The sequence below is a fragment of the Catharus ustulatus genome, chromosome 13 (assembly GCF_009819885.2).
Source record: "Catharus ustulatus isolate bCatUst1 chromosome 13, bCatUst1.pri.v2, whole genome shotgun sequence".
Classification (NCBI taxonomy): domain Eukaryota; kingdom Metazoa; phylum Chordata; class Aves; order Passeriformes; family Turdidae; genus Catharus; species Catharus ustulatus.
Genome location: NC_046233.1, coordinates 8444879 through 8469721, shown reverse-complemented (window position 1 = coordinate 8469721; position 24843 = coordinate 8444879). Strand labels below are relative to the sequence as shown.

General features: G+C 44.4%; 1 protein-coding gene across 1 annotated transcript in view; it reads left to right on the top strand.

Moving 5' to 3' along the window:
• The first annotated feature begins 8985 nt into the window (after positions 1 to 8985).
• Positions 8986 to 24843, top strand: part of PTPRG (protein tyrosine phosphatase receptor type G) — a 395342-nt gene continuing 379484 nt past the window's right edge. Inside the window, exon 1 of the mRNA XM_033071407.2 lies at positions 8986 to 9329. Coding sequence (XP_032927298.1) covers positions 9245 to 9329 — 85 coding nt within the window. The 5' untranslated portion in view covers positions 8986 to 9244. The remainder of the gene's footprint in view (positions 9330 to 24843) is intronic.

The following is a 24843-nucleotide window of genomic DNA, read 5'->3' as shown; positions in this document are numbered from 1 at the left end:
AATGCTTTGATTCCATATTGTATTCTATGCCACACAAAGCAGTAATTATTTCAGCTTTGCATATTGTAAACCTGGTCACTGTCATTCTTTCTTTGCCTCCACATGCCTCAATGCCACATTTCCTACAATCGTGGGGAGATTGCCTTGGCTCTCAGTCAGCTGGCTCAGCTAATGCAATTCACAGGCCTTCAAATGTAAGCTTGTAAACTATTTAGTTCTTTTTCTCTCTAACAGCTTGTCTATTAACAGCTCATTGAATGGAGGAGGGAGAAGAAGCTAGTGAGACCTCTCTTGGTATTGTTCAGCAGTGACCCTGGCGCTCTCGGATTGGTGGCCAGTGCTCACTAAACAGCGTTTGTCAGTGCGTGTTGTTTCGCTGGATAATGGTGTATTGTGCGAGCAGCCGTCTGGATTAGCAGGTAACAATAAGCTGGGAAAGTAAGTCTCCTGTGTGATATGGTAAGGTCGTAAGAATGATGTATAAAAATCCAAGGGAATGCTCGTTAGGATGGCCTGAGCCCTGCAAGAAAACCTGTGCCATGCTGGGAGATCTTTGTCCGGAACTTCCCTCTGTGCATGGTTCAGGACCCTCATCCCTGCTGTGCCCCCCGGTTTGGGAAGGGCCTGGGCAGTGAGGATGGTTCTGCTGCAGGATGTCCAGGCTCTGTGTCCAGCTCAGGGCCTGTACTGTGGAGGGGGTTTTGTCAGGATAGCAGGATCACTAAACCCTGGCACAGGGGCCCCAGAGCCTGCCCACACCCATCATTCCTGCAGCTCATGGTACGAGGCTGTGCCATGCATTGCCATGAGAAATGTGATGATGGAGCAGGGCTGGCTCCACCGTTCCTGTGCCACACCCTCTGCTCTCCCAGCGGATTTCCCAAAATCGCTAGAATTTTATTACTGATGGCTGAGGTTTCCTTAACTTTTGTCAGTGCTCTGCTTGGCATTACCAGGCGGGTTGGTGGCTCAGCGTTCAATCCAGACAATCATGCTTGGCACACATTTCCTCCCCTCCAAAAACCCCGACCCGCCGCACTCACAGAAACTGTTCCAGAACTCACAGTACTGTTCCAGAAACACCACCTTTCCAGCTTTGTTTTTTGCTGTGGTAAGTGTTGCAGATCTCGTGTTATCTCCTAGACAGACTGACAAGGCGGCAGCAGGGAGAAATCAGGTTTCCAAGGAGTGATTTATGAGACGCGAACTTGGCCGTGCGCGCATTGCGACTCCCCCGTGTGGCTCGAAGCCGCCTCCGGCTCAGCCCGTCGGGCTGGGGCTCACAGCGAGTGCCCCTCGCTTCGCAATGAATACTGACCCCGAGACAATAATGTCATTATGTCATTATGTTGTGTTTCTACTACAGGAAAAAAAAAAAAGAAAAAGAAAAAAAAAAAAAAGTAACATTTCACTAACCGTGATGCTATGGAAGGAATTATGAGGTTTCATATTGCTTTGCTATGAATTAGTCTTAACAATTTAATTCTCAGTTTCCTTTTCTCACCATCAATGTGTCTTAAGATACCTTTAATAGATGCTAAAATCTGTTTGGACGTAATTAGTTGTTTTAAAACTGGCATTATAAATTTGTGTGGAGTAGCACAATAGTTCAAGGTTCTAAACATATGTTAGTTGTACTCCTCTTCAGGTCACTTATGATAAACATTCTGTCTTTTGGGCTTAGCTATAAAAGCCTAGTTTTCAGTCCAGAATTGAATATTTTTACTCAAAAGCACACACACACGCAAAAAAAAAAAAAAAATTACAGTTTCTACTACTATCTTTTGCATGTCTTGTGTATATTTTCTGGGGCATGGGCCAGAGGAAGCAATTGTCTTCTTCCAAATTAAAGGGTTTGACTCTGTCCCGTGTTACACTGTCTCAAATTACCTGTCAGCTGCATGAAGAGAGGTTAGACTTACACCAGCATAGACAAGGTAGAATTGGGCCCAAAGTATTTCTTGTTTTTAGGAACTTGTCATCCTCTCCTTCCATTCATCTGAAATCAACAAAAAGAGATGCTGAAACTCTAAAAATCTTTTAAACCCTCCAACACTGTAGCTGTGAGCAGGGTGCACTGTAACTACCAGACCTTGGTGGCACAAAGATCTGCATCATAAACATGAAATCTGGAAAGAAAAGATAAGGGCATAGCCTTGCCACACTCCCACAGTAGCAAAACACTGTAGAAAGTAACAATTACATTTCTGTGGTGTTTGGTCACATCCCTCCTTGCACTGCAAAACTTTGACTTGGACCTGAGTAGGTGCAGTTCCAGGAAAGTGAATGCCCTGTGGAGCTGTGCCCAGCTGCAGTGCATCTGTATTTGATGACAATTGAAAAGATGAATGAAAATCATTTTGGTTGCATTAGCCATGTAAGCTGTCAGGGATTTGGATTACTGCTTATTCAACTGTTTGGACGGCATCTTTACGCTTCCAAGAAATCCCTTTTAGTCCAGGCATCAAGAGACAGGATGAACTCCAAGCAAGAAACTGGAGTTTGCAGACAAGTAGCTCATGCTCCTGACACTGGAGAATAAAGGAATGGAAAGCAAAAGCAGAGAAAACAAAGGAGGCTGTGGGTGTGCTGTAGTGCCAAACCTCAGCGGGCTGGATACATTGTTGTTGTTTATCTATCTCCATCGGTGCTTATGGGTAGGTATTGATCTGAATAACTCATGTCTGAGGGGTCACTGGGGCATCTGATTTTATCCCTTTCTTCGGGAGGTTTATTAATATTGACACTTCTTCATTTAATTGGGGCACTGAGTATGGAATCCCTTTTTAATGGAATCATATTAGCTAATGTATTGCCTGTCCACACTCAAATCCAGAGTGCTCTACACAAGCCTATATTTGAGTAATTGCTAATGTTTTAAGAAAAAAATATTCAAACACCAAAAACACAGATATCTGAAACCTGAGAGGAATAGCAAAGACAGAACTATGCTGTAATCTGCAATCTGCATTTCTCTGTTGCAACACAGTGACCCAAAATAAAGTAAGAGTTACTTTTCCTGTACCTCACAAGTGTTATTTCTTCCCTTGTTCTGTCAAGGCCATTCCTCCCGGCACCCTCCCACCAAGGGTTGCACTAGTTTCTGGAATGTAATTATTCACATCTGTACAAGCTCTTGTAAGACATTACCAACTAAAAAAAGATAGCCAGAACATACAAGTTTGCACATCATCTTATTCCTGCAGTCAAAGAGAGCATATCTCTGAGTGAATATGGGTATGGCAAATGCTACTCTAACTTTCTCTTCTTCCCTTAAACAGATTGGGAGTCTGCTTCTACCATTTATAGAACAGATTTTTGTTTCTTAAAAGTGCTCTCCTGGGATTGACTAGGAAAGTGTTTTTTGCAGTCTGCTTGATTGGTCTTCATTGGGGAGCAATTTCAGGGGCCTGGCTTTGGACACCATTTGCAATGGGTTTACAGCAGAAGGTCATGTGTTGTTACAGAGTCATCATTGCCTCTCCCCTTGGGACCACCTAAAGCACACCTGTGCCTTTACCCTCCATCAGTAGCTTCTGACACATCTTTTTGACATCTGTGCAGGAGCAGGGACATATTGCATTAACTTCTTTGGCAGAAACCAGCAGTGGACTGAAAGAGGGGAAAGGAAGAGCAGAAATTCAACCTTCAATTAATTTATTCATCCTCACCAATTTTGTCAATGTTTTTAATGACGTTTTCGTTGTAATGCACGAGGCCTTTAAAAGAGTAGGTATTTCATTATGATCCTGGCTGTGGGGAGCCCAGGAAGACAAGAGGGCTGTAAGGTGAGTTTACCAGAGACCAGAAGATGGTAACTGTGTCTGTAACATGTCTAGATCCAGCACACCACACCCCTGCTGCTCCTTACAGCAGCTTATATTCAGCCTGAATTCACACTGCCTGCAAACCCTGCCTGTCCTTGAGTCAACTTCACTGTGTAGAAAACCTAACAGTTGCAGTTATCTCCCTGGCAAGCTGCACGATAGTGGAAAAACATCGAGCATGGATAGAGCCTTCTCACTCAAAGCATTTCTGCTCCTCTGCAGCTGAGGATCCCAGAGTTTCACTGAACCCAAATATTATTGAAACCTATAACCAATATTTGCACCAATAATGGAAGACCCTGAGTCTGTTGTCTCAGCTTCTGCCTTAAATTCTACCAAGACAGAAATTTGCACTGAGTCACAGACATGGTCACAGACAAGGAGAACAGAAAACTGGGTCTTTCATCTCATCCCTCAGCTCTAGTCATGAACATGATTGCTCTGCTCACTGCCACACAGATGATAGATTTTTATATTCTTCTTTTAACAGGAGAGGACTTGTGAATTAAACACACACTCAGGGCCCTAGCAAGGTCGGACTCTGAACTGCAGCTGCTTTTGAAAGAGAAACTCGCTGCTGATCAGTCCAACCCTCCACACACGCTTTTACAAACACAGCCATTTTGAGGCCATTTCAGGAGACAAAAGAACTGTTTGACTTCAAGGTTAATTCGAAGTTTTCAAGTAGGCATTGCAGCATGTGACCAAGTGTCTGTTCTGAATGATTTAGCCTAAGGCTACCCTAAGGTGGTGGCTCCTTTTTTAGAACACAAGAAAATAAATGTACTGGTCTTCCAAAAAAGCCTTATGCAAGTCCTATGGGACACTTCCCAGACAGGACATCTCGGAGTATCTCAAGTCAGTGCTCATTCCTGTCATGCTGGATGAGCTGTAGATGTGCAGCCTGTAGAACTTAAAGCAATCTCTGACCCACAGCCTACATCTCAGCCAGAGTTCACATCACCCATTAACATTTTTCATACCTTTTGCTTTACCTACATCTCTGAGTTCATTTATTCTTACATCTTCAGAAATCAAACAACACAGCTCATTGCTATGATTATATTGAAACAAAGCCCTCTCTTTCATCACAGCACTTTGCTTGCCCTCTACCTCTGGTTCTCAGCAGGTTCTCAGATGCCTTGTTAAGACCTTCAAAGCTTCACAGCATACTCTGAGAAGAATGCATCTATCCTGAGGCTCAGAGAAACTAATTCTGCAATAGTATAATTTATGAAGTTACAAGTTCAGCATCCTTTTTTTCCTTTCCATGCAAAGCTGAACAGGAACTAAGACTGCTGAATTAATCTGGAAGTTTATATGTCACATTAGTTATAATCTGAACTGTAGCTGCTTCTTCATACTTCATGTTGAATTATCCATTCAGGGCTAGATCCTCACCTGGTCTTTTCCCCACAGGTTAACCATTCCAGTGAGGCTGGTTGTAAATCAAGGAAAATTCATCCCTTTTTTTTCCAGACACAAAAAAAAAGTGTAACTTTTTGTATCTGACTTTTTTCTTTGATTTTTATTTCTCCAATCCTTTACATAGTCATTATAGATGTTAAGAAGCCAGTTTTGGAAATGATTAATGCTATTAATAATTTTCTAATTCAATAAAACCTCTCATCTTTGAACTCCTTGCAATATTTTTCTGCTTTCTTCAGCTTTTCACTAATTCAAACATATGACAAATACAACCCTTCGTTTCAGTTTTCTATTATTTCTCATGTCTGATCAAATAAATTAACAGACTTTCATTTCTTTCCCAGGAGTCATGCCTGTATGTTGATGAAGGCAGCATAAAAATATTACTTATTCAAACAGGAAGGGGGGGAAAGGATAAAAGTTATCTTTTATTCACTGAGCCAAGCAAACCAGGGCTACTGGTCCCATTCCTCTCACCTTGACATCACCTGCTTTGCTAACCATAAAATATTGCAAGATTTGCAGAGCACCCATTGGTCTGGTTTAGCTGCACTGGGTTATAATGTCTCCTTTCAATCCCTTCAGTACAGTAGCAGTTATTTTAATCATGCTACAGTACTTCAGTCACTGGGAAGAATCAGCTGTCCTGTCTAATGTGGATGCTCCGCAGTCAGGCTGCCCCAGCCCAGCAGAGCAGCATCCTGCTAATGCAGTTTGCTGTGTTTGGGTCGTTAAAGATCCTCTGCAGGCCAATTTGTACCTGTGTATTGTTGATAGACAGCGTGCCTCGGGCACAGAGATACTGCATGCAGGAAATGGATTCTCATTTAACCGTGTTTAATTTTGTTCCCTGCATCTCCATCATCCATCTTTCCATTTCTCTGCCCACCCAAATTGCTAATGCGAAACAAAGCTACTTGTGCCACCGCAGCTCCTAAACTGATGTGTGACGATGCAATGATTGATTTCCCACTCCAGGAAAAGTGGGTCATTGTACATGTTGTACCACAGCAGGCTGAACCAAGCTGGTCATGCTGACATTGGGCTTTTACAGATTTGTTTTAAAAAGTCCAGACCTGAGGCGACTACTGTGAATATCCAGCCTGAACACCTCTGGTTTTTGATGGGAGCACTGCCATTCTAAAATCTTCCTTAGCAGCTTAGAGAGATCTGAAGTCATCTGTGCTCCTCAGGAGACAGTATTCTGATTATGCATTTTATATCTTACATTCATATTTGCACCAAGAATGGAAAATGCAAAATTCCTCCAATTCCAAGATAGGGGTCCAGTTTCAGGTTTGTCATTTTCCAGGAGAAAAAACCCTAAACTAATTTTAAAATATGTTTTAAATATAAAATGGTGCAATTAACAGCTTTTGCAAAGGATTTTGAATTAGTGAGAAAAATACTAATTCAAACTGCTCTTTGAAAAAAAATCCACTGCTTTTACCCTTCTTTTGTGAAATTGCAATAGCGTGTAATAACTTTTCTCATGTAATGAGACCTGTTGAAATCCACTTTTAGATTGAAACACTTTAAGATTGCCTCTTATGATACCAGGGAGACATCATTTCAAGAGGCAAGCCTCAGTATTGGTGTAGAACCTGCCTCCCTATTTGCTGAAATAGAACAGCAAAGTTGCAGTCAATTGCTGAAAGGGGAATATTTTGCAGGTTTTTCTGAACAGCCCAATAAGTAACTGAACCCAGATGTCACGGCAGATTCCAAAAGGTCAAGGCAGGTGGGGATTTGGTTTTGATTTTCATAGGAACAAAAAGCATCAGGAAAATTTAGCTCTTAAAATTGTATCTTTGTTTTTATGAGAGTTGAAACCATGTTCTGGGAAATGATTTAATGAACAGGTTGGGTGAGACCTTTCTCCTGGGGCCTATAAATTTTTGCTTTGCTTTAGACAAATCCTTACATAAGTACCTTCTCTAATTTTTGCACACCCCAGTGGGTGGTGTCCTCAAGGGCAGAGAATATCTAATCAGGTCCTTAAATCCTTACACTTGAAAAATCCCTACTGAGATGAACAGTTTTGGCCAATAAGGACTGCACTTTTAACTTCCAACTGTGATTTTTGGCAGTCATGACCTGGTATGTGGAGAGAAAGTCAAAGGAAAGCTTACAAATGCCTCCTGATGAGGATGAGGGGCCCTTTGGATGCAGCATAATCCACTGCCTTGGCACCTTGTGCTGAGTGGGGTAAACCTGGATGGACACGAAACCACTTGCAGACAGCGCTAAGTACCTGAGGGCGCTGCTCTAGTGACCCCTAAGCTGAGGAAGGGAGAGAGAAAATCACTGCCATTCCACAAATGACTTGTGAATTTTCCTACTCTGTTCCTCCTCCTGCCGACTATCTCCTCTCCTCTAGAAACTCCACAAATGTGGAAGGTTTGCAGGTAAGCAAAGAGGAGCATAGCAAATGGCACAGCCAGGGCTGAGCACACTGGTCACTGATAAAGCTGGCCAAACCCTTTCCTTTCTGAAACAGAATCCCTGGAATGGATGTGATTAACAAAGAAACAGACAAAAACTACATCTGAATGAAATTTAAGCATCAGCAGAGCACAGCACAGCCAGGAAATATCAAGTGCAAGCAACCATCCCTTCATCCTGAATTCACACCATTTTCTGCTTCTGTTTCCTGTGCAAAATTATCACTCATTCAGAAACTGCTGCCGGGGAGGGTGTGTGTGTGTGGATGCAGAGTGGCTTGGGACAGCCTTCTTCTGACTTTGCAGAAACACCAATTATCTCATTTTGAGGTAGCTCTCTGGAAATACACAGAATAATGCACAATATTGGGGGAAAATAGCAATTTTGTGGGATGCTTCCAGCAATATCCATAATGATGACTATGACTGGGGGAGGAAAATCTGTGTGATTTTAGGGATAGTGGGGGTGGAGGTGTCTCTTTCAGTACCCCAAAAGACACATACCACTGGAGGACAAAAAAATCTGTATGATTTCCTTGAGTATTTCTGGAAATACCCAGCACAGCACCGAGCTGTGTGATTGTGTGGGGGGCCAAAGAGTCATGCAAGGTATCGAAGGGGATGGGAAACTGCGCGGTTTTGGGGCGGGGAGGGGGGCTCGGACCCTGCTGAGAGTACCCCGAGTGATGCACAAGTGGGGAGGGGGACACCACGAGGGATCCATCCTCAACCTGCGGGCTCCCCCCGCAGCGCCGGGGGGCGGCGTAATGAGCCAAGTAACTTCAACCAGGCACGGCCGGGGCGAGAGCGCGGAACCCCAAACTGCAAACGGCGAATTTCCGCGGCTCGGTCACACACCAGATCCACGCACACAGGCGGCGGGGTGGGAGCGTGCACAGGGGCGGGAGCGTGCACGGGAGCGGGAGCGTGCACGGGAGCGCGCCCCCGCTCCGCCGCCGCGGCCGCTTTAAGGGCGGCGGGGGCGCGCCGCCGGGGCGCCAGGCGCGCCGCCGCCTCTCCTCGCCTCGCCTCGCCGCCGCGCCGCGCTCTCTCTCCCTCTCCCTCTCTCTCTCTCTCTCTCCCTCGCCCCGCTTTAAAGTCTCCGCCAGGATCCGGGCTCGCCCGCCACTTCCTGTACGGCAGGATGGAGCGCGCCGGGGCCCCGGCTGACCGCCGCCCGCCCGCCCGTGCGCGGAGGCGGCTGTGAGCGCCCCGTCCGCGGCATGCGCGCCCCGCCGCCGCTGCCCGCCTGAGCCGCGCCGCCCCGCGCCCGCCGAGCCGCGCGGGGGGGTCCCCGCGCCCCCACGGCGCTCCGCTCTGTCCTCCCCTGCCCCGCGCTTGGAGGGATTTTTTTTTACCCCGTAGAGGAGGCGAGCAGGAGCCCCCCGCTTTCTCCCGCTGGAACAGGGGTGCGGGAGAAACTTATTTTCAACAAGTTTTTTCCTTTTTTTTTTTTTTACCCCCTCCCCCCTTTTTTTTTTTTTTTCCTCCCCCTGTGTGTTAATTATTTTAGCCCCTTTCCCCTTTCGATGTGCGGCTTTGGACATGCGGAGGCTACTGCAACCGTGTTGGTGGATCTTTTTCTTGAAAATCACCAGCTCCGTGCTCCATGATGTGGTGTGCTTCCCCGGTGAGTGAGCGCGGCGGCTGGGGGGGCTCCCGGTGCCTCCGCCACGCGAGTCCGCGACCCCCGTGGGGAGCCGGCGGGGCACCCCCGGAGCGCGGAGGATGCGCCAGGGCTCGCGGGGGCCCCTGTGCCGTGCAGGGCTGGGGCTCCTCCCGCTCCTCGGCACCCTCCCGGCTGCGGGCAGCGCTGCCCGCGAGTGGGGCCGGGAGCGGAGCACGGGCTGGGCTCGGGGCTACCAGAGCCGTGTCCCTGTCTCCGGTGCATTGCAGCGCGGGGCGGGCGCAGGGGGTCTTTGCGCGCTGCTCCTCTTTCGTGGGGCTGCCTGGAGCTCTCTTTGTGCTGCAGGACCGGCGCTCGCCGCCCCGAAAGGCAGCGAGACTCCGCGCTCCGAGCCCGCGCCGCAGCCCCCGGTTCCCCGCCGAAAGTTGGCGGTGCTGGGGTCCCTGCCCTCCCCACGCCGCCCGTGTCCGCCGTGGGGGTCTCGCCGTGCCGCGTGCTGACCTTGGCGGGGCGGGGGGAGTCCCGCGGGGCTGCGCGCCCGCTCCGCACCGGGGCTGGAGCCGTGGAGCCACCGCCGCTCACCCGCGGGAGAGCGGTTCCGCGGCCGGGGGCACTCGGCGACCACCGTGCAGTTCTCCCCCCACTGTCGAGCCCCGCGGCCGGTGCCCGTGTATCGCTCCTCGCCCCGCATCGAGCCGCGGGGCTGGCGTGTAACGGGGCCGGGCGGGCGCTCTCCCTCGCGCGGCCCCGCCGCTCGCCCCGGCCCGGGGGAACTCGCGGGGCTCGGGCTCCCGCCGCCTCCGCAGTGCCCGGGCCGCCCGCCAGGGGCGCTGTGGCGCCGCCGGTGCCCCCGCGGGGCGCGCGCCCCTCCGCCGGCGCGCAGCGCGAGCCCCGCCCGGCGCGCTCCCGGGCCGCGCGCGTGCCCGCGGGGCTCCCCCGGCATCGATCGCCCCTTTGCTCTGCCCGGGGCTCCCTCCCTCCCTCCCGTGGGGACGGCCCGGGGGGTGCCTGGGGCAGCGCCAGCCCCGCTTCCCACGGAACGCCCCCCGCTCCGCGGCTTCTCCCGTGCTCGCCCTGGGCTACCGAGGCAGCTCTGCTTGTTCGCCGCGGCCAGGTGTGCAAGGGTCCAATGAAATAATTACATTCCGGAGGTTTGATAGGAACTTCCACTTATGTTTCCCTTCTTTTTTCTTTTTCTTTTTTAATTTTTCTACCCTTTTTTTCCTAACACCAAATGCAGAGCTAAGCAGATAGAGCTATCCCATCCCAATGCCTTCCAGCAGCTTCTCACATGGTAAAATGATTTGAAGCAAAAAGAAACTAAGTTGGGGAGAGGGTTAATACCTCTGCAGCTTTTGACGATACATTTATCTTCTTTGTATTGATTTGTTCTCAATTTCAGCCCTCGGAGTGATGCCTTTCTCTCTGGTTCTGATATATATTGTGTAGTAATTACAGCTAGAAGGCAGGCTCCAGGAATGCTGCAGGAAAACAAGCCCTGATGTTGGTTTAATATGACAGTATTGTATGACTTGCTGATTTAAATCAGCGATGTTTGAACCAGATAATGTTTGTATTATGGTTGGAATATGAAGATGGATGCAAGCAGAGGGTAGTAGGACGCTTGCAGAGTGTTGGTAAACTCAGTAATGCCAGAAACCATAAAACAGCTGTGTAATACTCGGGAATGTTTCAGGGCTGTTCGTTGCTGAAGGTTTGCCTGGAAAGCAAACTCTTTTCCAGAAAGGCTTTTATGCCTTGAGTTTTTTTACAGAACTACCATGTTAGACCTCAGTACCTCGCTTGCTCGGTGAGCTTTGCTGTGTGTGTGAGCCGGGGGTGGCGGGTGAAACCTCCTGATAACCGGGGAGCCTCCGCTCTGATCCGCACAGCAGAGGTGCCCGAGGCTGGGAGGCTGCAGGGAGGATCGCTGTGGGTATAACAGGACGTTGGTGCTGACAACATCCAATGGCAAATCATCGGAATTCGTGTTGGCAGGGAATCCCGGCCAGATATTAACCATTTACTATCTACCACAAAAGCTTCTGTACCTTTTCATAGCATTTTCTAGAGAGGATTAAAGAAGTAAGCTTGAGCTCGGTTTTAATTTGTAAGCATCTTCCCTCTGCTTCAAGTCTAGCTCCCTTTAAATGGAAGAGAGGTCACTACTTGTTTTCTCCCCTGCAAATCACTTTACTTTGTGAGGAAACATAAAGGCTATTCTTTTCTTTGTTCAGTAACAATAAATGAACCGTGTAGAAAATAAGTCTTTGCAGTATTTCTTTGTTAGTAGTGTTGTAATAGGGTTTTGCTGTTTAAGTAGGGTTTTTTTTTGTTGTTCCTTTGGCTGCAGTAAGAGAAAGGAGTCACTCTGGCAAAAAAATATGTGGGTAAGGTTTTCCTCTTTCTGAACTGTTTAGTGCATTTCTCTGTGGGCTTGTCACTGATAATTGCTTTGGTTAATATATCAAACCAAGACAAGGTAAGAGAGGTTGTTTCCATGGGGTCTGTTTGCTCATTAATTTAAATTCACAGTACCAAAAATCAGTAAGACATTAATATTAGCATTACAGGGATATCCTTACTATCTGATTTCTTGGTACTTTGCCAAGAGAGAGTAAATATTTTTTTGTAAAGGAAAAAGTACACATTTGTGCAGTTCTTAGCTTTTGCTTTGACAATCCTGTCGTCTAAGGAATGACAATTGTTACCATTTTCTTAGGCTAGATGCATAAATGAAAGTGATTTTCTTGAGTCTAGATTAGCTCTTTGGTAATGAATCAAAATGTTGCTAACCTGGTAACTACCTAAATGGGTTTTGGATTTTGAGTCTTCATAGATCTGAGCTGAGTGTTAATTTTGCATGTAACTGTCTTCTGCTTGGAGAAAAAATTATACTGGGAGCTATGCCTTATCAACTAAGTAAATAGTACTTCAGATATTTTTGAAGGTACAGAGGAGACTGGCTTTGTCTAGTAAAGATTTTACAGAGGAAGGTGCATAGTGCACGTAGAGAAATACGGAATGTACAGGAGAGGGCCCTCCAAGACTATTTAGTCCTGTGGCTTTTATGAAGATGACACTTCGTACATTTTAATTATCCCTTATTTTCAGTGCTGTTTCAAAATACGCTCTGTGTTACAGGAAGTTGCTAATGGAGTCCTTGCAGATAAAGACAGTCAAGTGAGCCTTCCCAGGCTGCAGGAGCTGAGCTGAGCTTGTGATTTGGTTCTTGGGGGAAACTCCAGGGAGAGCTTTGCTATCCCTTAGCAGGCTTGTGGTTAACGGGGCTGGACCAGCTAACGAAAGTCTCCAGGTAACCACAGGAGCTGTCTGTGCTAGCAGCCAGAGGAAGAGCTTCCTGAAGTTGGGAGGGAGGAAGAGGCATCACAGAAGGAAAGGATTTCAGTGCATTCAGCAAAAGGAAAGGAACACAATTTGAGGGTGACTGGAATTCCCTCAGCCATATTGCAATATCTACAAAGCCTGGATCCAGGCTGGGGATGTTGCTCTGCTTGGAAGAACAAGGAGGATTTTTTGCCTGTGTGTATGGGTTAGGATTTCATTGATTGCTCTCCTGTCCTCAATACTGTCTTATTTTTTGTCTAGGAAAGGAGGATGTAAGAGTTTCCTGTTCAGGAAAGGGGTGTCTTAGAGCAGTGAAGAGTTTCTGTGAGTCAAGCAGAGATGTCATGTCCTTCACCCGTCCCACCTGCATCCACGCTGGAAATCTCTGTGGAACAAATAAATCCTGCTTGGTACCATAAAAAAATCACTTATTGATTTCAGTAAGGTGATGGTTTCACTCCCAGTTTCTGTGTCTTTGCAGGGACAAGTGCTGGCTGTACTGTTACCAAGTTCTGTAAATTTAATAGTTGGAATTTGTTTCCAATTACAGAAAAGACAGCTAACAGCTCCATCCATCTTATAATCAGTGCTCAAGGACTAACATACTTACAGTTTTTTGAAATAAATGTTATTAAAGTTGACTCTAATTTAAATGTTCAAGTTTCATGGTTAAATTAAGGAATGACTTCAAACTATTAATCTCAACTGTCCTTGGAAAAAAAGTGCTAATAATTTGGTTGCTGCTTTTTAGCAGCCAAATGAACATGTGGCATGATGTGCTCTGAAGCCTAAGGGTCTAGTAATAACACTGTACTTTAGCTAATATATAACTTTAATTGGAGAAATTATGAAAAAAATGAGACTAATTTCTGTTTGCCCAAGTTATTGTGCTTCCATTTTTAAAGAGTTACTCCTGTGTGTTGATGAAATTGTAATTATTCATGGTTATGTACCATGCTACTTTAAGTTTGATTCTAAAGAACAATTGTAAGTATTTTAGGAAGTGGTGATTTATCAGAGAAACGTTTTTAAAACTATGGAGTCCTCTGAGAATTTAGATATGCACCATATGGGTTAATTTGTGTTTTATATATTCCTTCTGGAGACTTCTTGCTGCTTTAGATATCTAAATTTCTTTATCAAATTTTACTTTTTCATAGGTAGACTCGTGTCAGTGTTTCCTCCTAGTGATAATTGTGGATCTGCATCTTCTTGCACAGGTTGATGGGAAAGTAATTTCACAGATTGCCAGATCCAGCCCAGTTCCACCAGGCAGTATCAGTTTTGTGAACACATGCATGGATTGGAAGCAAAGCAGAGAAGGAAGATGAGCATGAATGCACCCTTTCATCCTAAGCAGAAGAACCTGGGGTGTGGCCAGCTGGAGGTGCCCAACTGGAGAATAACTTTTGATGAAAGCAACTAGTTTTCACATTTGTGTGTCCATAAACCGTTACAGAAAAAAAAGAACCAAACCCCCCCCCAAAAAAAAAAAAAAAAACAAACAGAAAAATGATCCTTGAGTGCTGTTAATTTTCCCATTACTCAGTATCTTGTGCTGATGATCATGTTATCTGTATTGCAGGGTACAGATTACTTGCCCCAGGGCAAATCAAATTGATTTCTTTCTTTCAGTGGTGCTAGCAGATCCTCCAATACTCCAAAGTCATCTCAGCCCACTTCAGTGAGGACAAATGTCCTCTTGAATGAATCTGGGCTGCACTGGCTGTGTCTCCAAATGTTTGCTTTTTAATGTACACTCATTCTTGAGGCACAGCTGCCAGGACACAGCAGATTCCAGCTTTGTGCCTTGAGCTGTCACATATTTGTGGCCTAAGCAAAATCTCTTCCCACCCTGAAAGTGAACAGATGAACTGGGGAGCAGATTGCAAGCACAGCAACGATACTGCAGAGATACTCCATGGATATTGCTGCTGTCTCATTTTTCCTTTCCCCTGACATTACTACTGGGAAGCTGGAGGAAACAGTGGTGGGAATAGTATCCCCAGTTTGGAGAAGGAGGAGTGGAGGCACAGGGTAGTAAGGAAGCTCAGAAGTTGATGCAATCACTGGAAGATGTATTTTGCTACACTGAACTGCTCACTTTACAGCAATTTGAATTAGTATTCAGGTGAACCGTGGTTAAAGTAAAATCAGTTAGTGTATGGCCTTTTTTTTTTTTAATGTGGTTTTATTATGCATCTCCAAGTTTGCTTGGGAGTTGAAGTACTGGTGCTCTTAATTATAAAGTAATTTGAATAATGATGAACCATTTTCTAGAACTTAAAACATGACTGCATCATACACCTGCCAGCAGTACTGGCACATAAAATCTCAATTGACGTGGGTGTTGCAGTTTTCCTATGCATAAATGCTGCATGATGCCTGATAGATGTTTGGCCTGGCCAGTGCCTGCTTTGAGGGACTTTGCATTCAAAGTGTAGGAGCCTTTCTAAAGAAAATCTAGGTGTTTTGAGACTTGGATGCTTAGCTTAGGAAAGCTCCTTTGAAAAATCCTTTTCTCTGCTTGCAGCAATGTAATGAATGAAACCCTGAGCCCTGAAGAGCTGCAGTGGTATTTAGGAGCAAAATGCAGGATGTTATTTGGTCTTGTGGCAGCTGCTTTGTTCTCTTTTTTTGAAATAAAATGTGCCTGTCTCCCTGACAGAGTGCTGTTAAAAGTTCTGTTGGGAATCAGTTTATTCTGCTGACAGGAAAGGAAAACTATCTGATAACTTCTCACAGGCAAAGGGAAGAGTTGTTCTGTTTTCCCACACCTCACTCTTTCTATCTTCTATCCTTGCAGGAGGCTTGCAAGAGACATGGAAATGCTGTAGTGCTTGCTTTAACCAAAGCAGTGCCTTTCTTTTCTCACTCCTATAAAAGTATCTGCTATTGGATTATTATTTTTGAAAGTCTGAAGTCTCAGACCTGGGGTTCTTTAGAGAGGTTGTCAAGCTGGTTGATGACCAGTGTTAGTTGTCCCAGAGTGGAAAAGGACTGTGCAGCAAGAAGAGGTGAGCACTGAATAAGTAGGAAATGATGGTAATGTTGTGCCAATGCACTGCATAAGTCATTTTTCTACTGCAGAGGTAAATAGAAACAGTTCTGTCCTGACCCACGTTGATGGTCCTCAGCTGAAAGCAAATGACTTTGTTTTGGTCTCTACATTTCTTTGAAACAAGAATGTCCCTGAAGTAACTCCCATCACTGAGGACCATTCTGTGTCAGTTTGGTGTGCTTAAAAATGCTTCCCTGAATAATTTTTTTTCCCTTTTCCCCTCACTCCTTCTAGCTTTTACAAGAATTTGGTCTGTATCTTAGGAGATACTAAAATTCAAGATACATATCTCAAAATAAAAAGGTTTTGACAAAGAGCTTTTTCAGGGCAAGTTTAGTGAATTTTTTTTTTTGTAGGCATATGTTTATATTAAACCTCTGTTTAGTGGCCTCAGTGTGAGGCTTCTGTCCAACCATCCCTCCCCATTCCCAGCCCCCTGGAAACAATAAAGATACCTTGTAGTGTTCAAATAAAAAAAGTACAGATCTACATTGCTGTCAAAATTGAGTTTAAGGATTAAATTTTCTATAGACTTTCATTGGCATTTAGATTACTAAGGTGCTTTTAGACTTTTGGTGATTATGGTATAGATTTACTGCAAAGTAGAAATGAGGGTTTGTGCAGCATGTCTGTCTCTTAAACATTGCATCCATTCACTGGATAAGCAGAGAGAACCAGTTGGATGTCTCTTCTTGTTGGCCTCCATTCTACTTGTTGACTTATTGTTATAGTGCACTAGCTTGTGTATTTTGTATTTAAATCCATGATTAAAATGCAACTAAAATTTGCCTGTTGACAGCAGTTGCATCATATTTTAATTGGTGAGAAGTGCTAATGGAGTGTTCAGGTTCTAAAATTAGTTGTTTATTTTACCTTCTTTGCCCAAGGGTTTTGCATCAGATTATATGGTTTTTGTATAACTGTTTGTGTTCTGAAGTGACACCTTTGTACAGTTTTAGCTATTTAAGTAAGTGTTAAAAGTTGGTGCTCAGTGACAGCAGTTTCAGAAACTGTGACTTTTTAAATTGTTTCTTACTACATTGTTTATGCACTGCAAAGCGCTCCCCTCCTGTTTACTGTGAATTAATTCATTGTTATAGTTGCAATCTGGGGGTGCAAACTGTGCAAGTTGTATAATTTCTTCTCTTGGTGCAATGGCAGATCCTCAGCTGCTGCACACTGTCATGGCACGACTCAGCTGCTGCTGCTGTGGCAGCTTCCACCAGGTGAGGATTTGTCCCATAACCCTCCTCATGACATTATTCTGAAACACAGCCATGCTTGTTATTGTCAATATTCCCATTGGGTGGCCTTGTGTCAAAGGGGTGCTGTTTTAATAAATATATTATAAATATCTTTATACTTCTCTAAAAGTAATGAAGTGCAAGACCACCTCCTAATATGAGTCTGCCTGTGGTGAAGCAGAGATGTCCAGTCCATCCATCAAAATTCTGGTTTTCTGGAGGATGCTTTATCATAAATATCAGTCCTTGGAATTGTTGTCAGTTGTCTCTTTTAAATCAATTATTTGTTTGATGCCCATTTTGAAATTATACCAAACTTCTTTCTGTGACCAAACTAGTTACCAAAATAAATAAGGCATCAAAAAAAGTGGTGCTTAAATTACTGTAGATCAAACTACAAATATACAACTACTTTAACAACTGTCTCGTGTGTTTCATTTTTCTCTACTAGTTTCAAGAGCCCTCTGATATTTTTTTACCATGAGAGTACTTGCACATTAGGATAAAACCATGTTACATGATTAACTGAGTGACCTGAACCCCACTTTGCCATGAGATTTTATCCAGTCCCTGAATGTTTTTGGGGTTTTGTTTTGTTTTGTTTTGTTTTTTTTTTCAGGTTTTCTTTTTTCTTTAGAAAGGTGCACACCAGAACTGAACACTGGACTTCCTCATATTATGTGTGTGCAATGCTGTTGCCCTTTCTGTTTGTCCAGGGATTTTCAGTGGCCTATTTCTCTGCCACAGCAAGGAAACTCATGCTGATTGTTTGCCTAGTATGACTTCTAGATCATTATTGGAGTCAGTACTGAACAAAATATTCTTCTGTTCAGTGGATGTGGCCTGGATCACTGATTGTTAGGATTTCTAACTTTATTTTCATAAACTCTTCAAATTCATCATCTTTCCTTTATTTTTTTTTTTTTTTTATGGGGGTTGAATGCTGCTATAATGGCAATTTTAGAAATAGAGAGAAAGGCTTAAGTCCTTTGCAGTCTTAGTGTCTCAGATAATTTCTCCTGGTTTTGTTTCCTTTTTAAACCCAACAGTTTTTAAGGGAGTAACAATCTGTGCACCCTCTAACAGTCCAGGTGATGTGGAATTTTCTAAAGGGTAGCTCAGGCTTTGGCTTCTGTCAGACACTGAACACTGAAGGTTTCAGGCAGCTCCAGACCTGCCTTCCCCCCTGTGTGATGTGTGAGCCAGGTGCGGAGCAGGGATGAGCTCCATCAGACACTGGCATGGGAGTTACAGTGTGGCTACAATCCCAAGGAGCCCGTGGCTTTCTTGGGAATGTGGGCAAGGGTTTCCCATCCCTACCCTCACCCTATTACTGTTAATCGTGCTTTTGGTACAAAGTGTTTCTTTGTCTCCTCTGCTGGAAGTGGAGGGGTACTGTATTGAGCTGTTGCAACAATTTAAATCTGCTCTGTTACTGTGACCTGTTTCCATTAGGGTGGCCTCCCTGGGATGCTTTTAGCTTTTTACCTTGATTGTGTCTGATTAGCATTGTGTATCAAATGAGGGGAAAACAGTCCTTTCACCCTCGCTGCTACAGCCTGGGATATGCAAAGGTTTGGGAGAAAGTGGGGAGATATTTGTGACTAAAGAAGAGAGGGAGATCTGCCTTCCATGTGGGGAGATAGGTGTAAGGACAGTGCAGAAGGAGATATTTCCCAATGAATTACACCTGTAATTCATTCGTAATTCAATTGCTGAAGAGTGGAAACAGCCTTGCCTGCCCAATGAGGTTGGGTGTTACAGAAGAGTGGGGCAGCTGGCTACAGGTTACAGCTGAGTTTGGGATGGAGGCTGTGGGGGTTTGGGATGGAGGCTGCTGGCTGTGCTGTGAGAGGAAGGGACATGCACTCGGACAAGGGACAGACAAGGTAAGAGGATGCTGTGAGGGATGGACGGGATTAGGTAAGGGACAGGTTGGGGTTAGCCACTCATGCAGAAGGAAGAAGGGAGCTTGCAGTGTGGAGCTGTGTGAGGAATGGAGTCAGAGCTGCTGGAAAGAAGCCCACTGAGAGAAGGCATGTAAAGTTTTTAATAAAAGACTGGTGTCGGTGCCAGTCGTGTCCATCTCAACATAATTATAACATTTCCCAATATAGGTGCCTTCACAAAAAGCACTAAGAAGACCTGCTCTGTACCTAGCAGGTAACATTGGCTCGAGTTCTGGTGTGCTGAAAGGATCAGAAATCACACTTGATCGATCCTGATATGCTGATGTGCTTCAGACCCTGGCAGTGCATGCTGTCTGGAGAGCAGAGCAGAGTGACCAGGCAGTTTGCCAGGAAGGTTTTAATTAGCCTGTAACGTGATGGGCTGGATGGCCATCACCAAAAGTCCCTTCTAGTGTTGTTCTGTGCTGCACACCCTCTTCCCCTGCACGCTGAGCCCCTGCTGTGCCTGTGCTGGCTCTGGAGGCTGCAGCCCAGTGCTCAGAGTGCTGTGCCCAGAGCTGCAGGTGCAGGCTGCAGGGCTGTGCAGGGGTGAGTGCTGCTGCTGAGCCTGGCACTTGCTGGAGCGTGAAGCCTGCGAGTAATGGTAATAGGAACGTATTTCAATTTGTAACCCATTCTCCTGTATCAAGATTGGACTACTTCTATTCTGTTCCACATGTGCATCACTTGGGGAAACATGCTGATAGTACTAAACATTTAATTGCTTCTCTTGATTTTATTTGTAAATTAGAATCTAGAGGATCTGTAAGAAAAAAAAAAAAAAAAACCCAGAGCTTAATTGGACAACATTTTAGAGTTGCTAAAGAAAAGAGAACGTGGCTTTCCACCTTTTGGAGCTGAAACAAATGCAAACTTACTTATTGATCCACACATATGATATCATATTTTAACTACTGTCTAAACTGGAGGTCATCTCTATACTAGATTGCTTAAGAATCTGTCTATCTTATCACATCTTGTACTCATTTATAGTTGTTTCCATTTCTGGCTTTGTTGGAGAGACAGCTAGTGTTTCAACCTAAATTAAAATCAATAAGAAGCAATTTCGTTTGTTTTTTAACTACTAGAGAAGACTTGTTTTTTTGGTTTTTTTTTTTTAGTGAGTCTCTGTATGTTCAGCTAAGTCACTTGGTTCTTTCCATCAAGATAATTGCTAGGCTTCATTAATTCCTAATTTTTGCATATGTAGGAATTGCATTATTTTCCAGTGTACCTAACAAAATGTCAAATATGATTTAAAAATAAGCACTTACTCTAAGTCATCACTGAGAAAAAAATGCAGTAAAAAATACTTGGCAGTTAGAAGTAGTTTAAAAATATCTTGGGAGCTGTAGTGAATGCTGAGACCCCAGAGTCCTGCACTGGCAAGGTAGCTCAGGCTTTCCCTGGCACATTTGGGCAGGGATCTGCAGGGATGACTTCCAGTGGAAAAAGCAGAGTCTGGGTCTCTGTGCTTTCGGTCTTTGGCTAGGATGTTTCTGTATTATGCCAATTCATGTAAGAAGCTGTTGTGTTGTCAGCTGGCTTTTACCCCACAGCCAGCAGGTTGCCAGCAATAACAATTACCCTGAGTCAAATTCAACGTGGAATTCACACTGCAGCAGTGCTGGGGCTTCCCAGGTAAGGCAATGGTGAGCCATAATGGAATGTTAGAGAAAATATCTGAGAGCAGTGCTCTGATGAAATGTCCAAAAGAGGAAGTGTTGCTGCTCTTGTGAGTTGATGCAAGGTGCAGGAAATCATCCTTTGTGGTTTGCTGGAAAAATAAATGCCCCTGTTTTTATCAGGTGGTTCTTTGGGTTGCTGTGATCTTGCTCAATGCTTCTTGTAATTTAAGAAATGTTGAAGAATTCCTGGAATGCTTAATTCTGAATACAAGAACCTGTTGCTTGGTCTAAATTTCATTTCCTGTTTGACCTTCCTTTGAAATGCCTAAGTGTTATGAGATACCTGTTACTTTAATTTCTTGGGTTCATTTTTCTCTCACCTTTTCTTTTCCTTCCGCTTGCTTTGATTCAGATATGTTTGAGTTAAGGAAGAGGGCAAACCAGGGGCAAGAAAAGGCAGATGTGGCTGCTCTGGTAATCAGAGCAAGAGACTTTTCTCTTAAGTTAACAGCTAAAGTAGTATTTTGTGGCAACAAAACATAATTAGTAACTAGATGACATGATGGAAAGCACATTTCCTTCACCCTTGGAGGCAGCAGAGGAGCTGTGTGTGCATTTCTTGAATTTGGTAACAAAACAGCAAACCATTTCTTTAACTAATAACTTGAAACCACACAGCAATTAATGTTTATGTGCCAAGAAACCAGCTGTGTTTAAAAATATATAAGCACACCTGGGATCCAGTGACCCAGGGATGTAAGGCACAAGTGACTTGTGCACACACTAGTGACACCTATCTTAAGTGAATCCCAATCCATGGTTCTGTGTAAGGAGTAATACATCACAGCACAAACAGATGCTCTGCCAAAAAGCTAATTAATACTTCATGTCAAGTGCTATCTCCATGTACTGTTTTCCCTATTTCATGCTATTAAGCAGTGTGACCTTTTCTCTTTCAACAATTAGTTTCCAAGGTGAAAACCAACTTAGGAAGAAAATTACCTTTTTTTCATTGGCTCTGAGGATTCTTATAGTCTCACAGTAGTCTTGATTACACCTTCACACTGTACAGTTTTGACTCCTGTCTTGATCAATGACTCTTCATTCCTGCAGTTTGAGATTGCATTCCCCTGTTCCCCCCTGTATTTGGGAGACATGAGCAGGCATTGTGGGTGCAGAGACAGATGGGGTTTGTAAGAATCACACTGTCAATGAGTAACAACTTCGACTTGTCTCATTTGCACCCCATTAGTAACAAGTTCACTTGCTAAAAAGCTGAAGATCAGGACAGAATTATTAATGTGCCTGACAGTTGTGCTTTCAGTTGAACTGAGGCTATGAGCACTTTATTTATGCAATGAATCAGTGCTCTGTCTTTGCAAAACCAGGTGTTTCTAAACTATGTATGCTGAGTATGAGACAGGTCTTACAGTTTGGTTTTTAGAGTTTCTTTGGTTCTGATTTGCCTTTTTGCTTCAATTTATGTGGTAAAGGCTATCCTGGAGTTTGCTGCTTTTAGTTTTATTCATTGGAAATGATGTTGAAGCATATGGGCCTTGCTGAAAGTGTTCTTTCTTGGTGAGGTGGACATGAAATACATGGCTTTGGTGAACACCATTTCTGCTGGCTGGGGCATGCAATACTGAGTGAAATAAAGGATCAAAGCCAGGGGTAGTGTCCTGTTTGCTCTGGAAAGCTGATGAACTATCCAGTGCTCCCCTTGGTGCTTTTCACTGACTTTTTGCTGTGATTGATACAAGCAGCATCAGCAAAATCTGGACCTTTGAGCCTGCCCTTGCTGTCTGCAGACATGTGCTGTGTGAGAAGCCTGCTCACCTGGTTGTGTTTTATGATGTGACTCTGCTGTCCTGCCTTCCAGCAGGACACTGCAGTGGTGCCAAGGTGTGGCTGTGAAGGAGCTGGTGCTGTGAATATATAATAAAAAAGAGCTCCAGAAATCTTTTGGGTGGACTTCTAAGGATAATGCAGTGTTAGTGTCTTTAGTATTTGCAGCATCCCATAGAAATTCCTTAGACTGAAGAATTGTATATTATTCAGAACCATCAATAACTTCCGAGAGCTGCTTTGCTATTCCTTTGTCCTTTCATTCTTTGTCTTTCACTAAGGATTTGTTCTGGTGGTCACTGCTCTGTGGTTTTTCTGATTGTCCTTGCCGTGGGGGTTCCTGAGTTGTTCTCCTTGGCTGGAAAACCAAAACCCAGCAGGAGGTGCAGTGCTGCCTTCCTGAGCACTGTGTGTCCTTGCTGCAGGCATCTGCAGGATTCCTCCCCCTGGGACTGGGAGCTCCTTTCTTTGCCCTGTCCCTCTCTGCTGTAGCTGAGCCTTTACACTCAGGCAGTGTTTGCTGTCCAGACCCTAGGTGGGCTGCAGGGAGATTTTGGGTCCCTGGATGTGTGTCTGTGGGAAGCTGTGTCATCCATCCCCCTGGAGCTGAGCAGCTGGAGCAGTTTCCAGACACCTGGGCCTGATTTCTCAGATATTTATCATCTTGGTAAGGAGGATGCTCTGATGCTCTTGCATCACTGTCTGCTGTTGAGCACTCCTAAGGTCTTAAGTTGCTATGTGTTGCTATATATATTTATGAATTCAACTGCTTTTAAATACTGGCATAATAATAATTAGGCTTAGGAATTATGTATTGGAGTAGGTGTCTTCCATTAATAAGGCAGTAGGTGGACTAGAACAAACATTCAGCAGATATTGTAGTAGCAGAATACAGCTGACTTTTCATAATGTGTGTCTGAATCCATGATTAGAGACACCATCACAAAATCAGTTTGGCTTTTTTCTTTTTATTTTTTTGAGTAGTCCTGTCCATCCGAGTAATGAGGCTATTTTACAGGGCAACAAACCTCTTTGGTGGGTACCAGATGGCCTTGTGATTCCTTTGGTTGAAGTGTCTCTTGCTATTGCTTTTCTGTTGACTTTGAAGCCAGAATTTAAGTGTCCAAATAAAAACTGGTAACACCTGTTACTTTTGTGCCTGGGTTAAATTGGTGGAGAAAGGCTACATTGCATAGAAACAGGTAGTTGATTGCACAGGACTATTGGTTTTGGTCTTGAAAAAAGTCCCCCTTCAGGCAGTGGAGATTTCTACCTTCAGTGATGGTGCAACATCAGATGAAATGTGACTGGTGAATGATTTATTGCAATGTTGACAAGAAAAAACTGATCCACCACAGGCTATGTTGATAGAGGACAATGATATTTCATTGCAGTTTCTTCCCTGAAAAGCTGCAGTGGCATTGATGTTTTATAGTTTACATGTTGCTTCATCAGTTTGGGCAGCTCGTGTCATGGAAGGGAAATGTGTGGAGATTGCTTGTTTTCAAACACTAATGCCTATGGACACGTTTTTTGCAATGAGGAAAAGCAGTGAAGAAACAAGCTATCTGGACAATCATCTTCACAGCCAGATTTCTCCTTTTCTTTCTAGGCTCTATTTTGCCAGCTATATATTTTCTTTAGTGTTTCAAGAAAAAGCAGTAGAAACAGTGACAACACAGTCTATGCAAAATACACATTGGTGTTCTAAAAATTATTTTAACATGTATTTTAATATAAACTTCAGCTGTATTTTTCTTTGCCACTCCTTCCCTAGTTCCTCTGTTTGGTGCCATCCCAGGAGCGTTTGTGAGGCCCAGAATTCTCATTGTGGAACATGGGAGAATTCTGCAAGAGACAATTACAAGGAAATTTCATGGCATAATAGGTCATTTGCTCAAGTATAAACAAGTTAAAAGGACCTGATGATAATTTTGAGGAAAAAAGACTGAACCTACCATGATTATGGGAGTCTTTGTATTGGAGGATCTTAAACAGGATAGTTTCTGGTGTCTTGGTTTGAACCTTACTGTGAAGAAAGGCAGACCTTGAAGAGTGATGAGCTGTGCTGCCCCTGGAGACCTCAGTATCTCCTGATATTCCCACACCCGTGAGAAGGGCACAAATGGACTGGGCTCTAGCTGGTTTTTGAGATGATGAAGCTGAGCAAATGTGCTAAAAATACCTTCTTCAGTTGGCTTGTGTGTGACTAGCACTTCTCAGAGGACAGTCTGCATTTCCATCACTTCCAGGATGTTGAACCTGGTTGAATTACTCTAGCTTTTATTTCTGGGGTTGGATGTGACAGCTACAGAAAAGCTGAATGTGATACCCCATCCCTGCAGTGAAGGCCAGTGATGAACACATCACACCTGTGACTGGCAAACAACTCCTCTGCTCTCCATTGACCAAAGTCACTCCTGTTCAGAAGCATTTAAATTT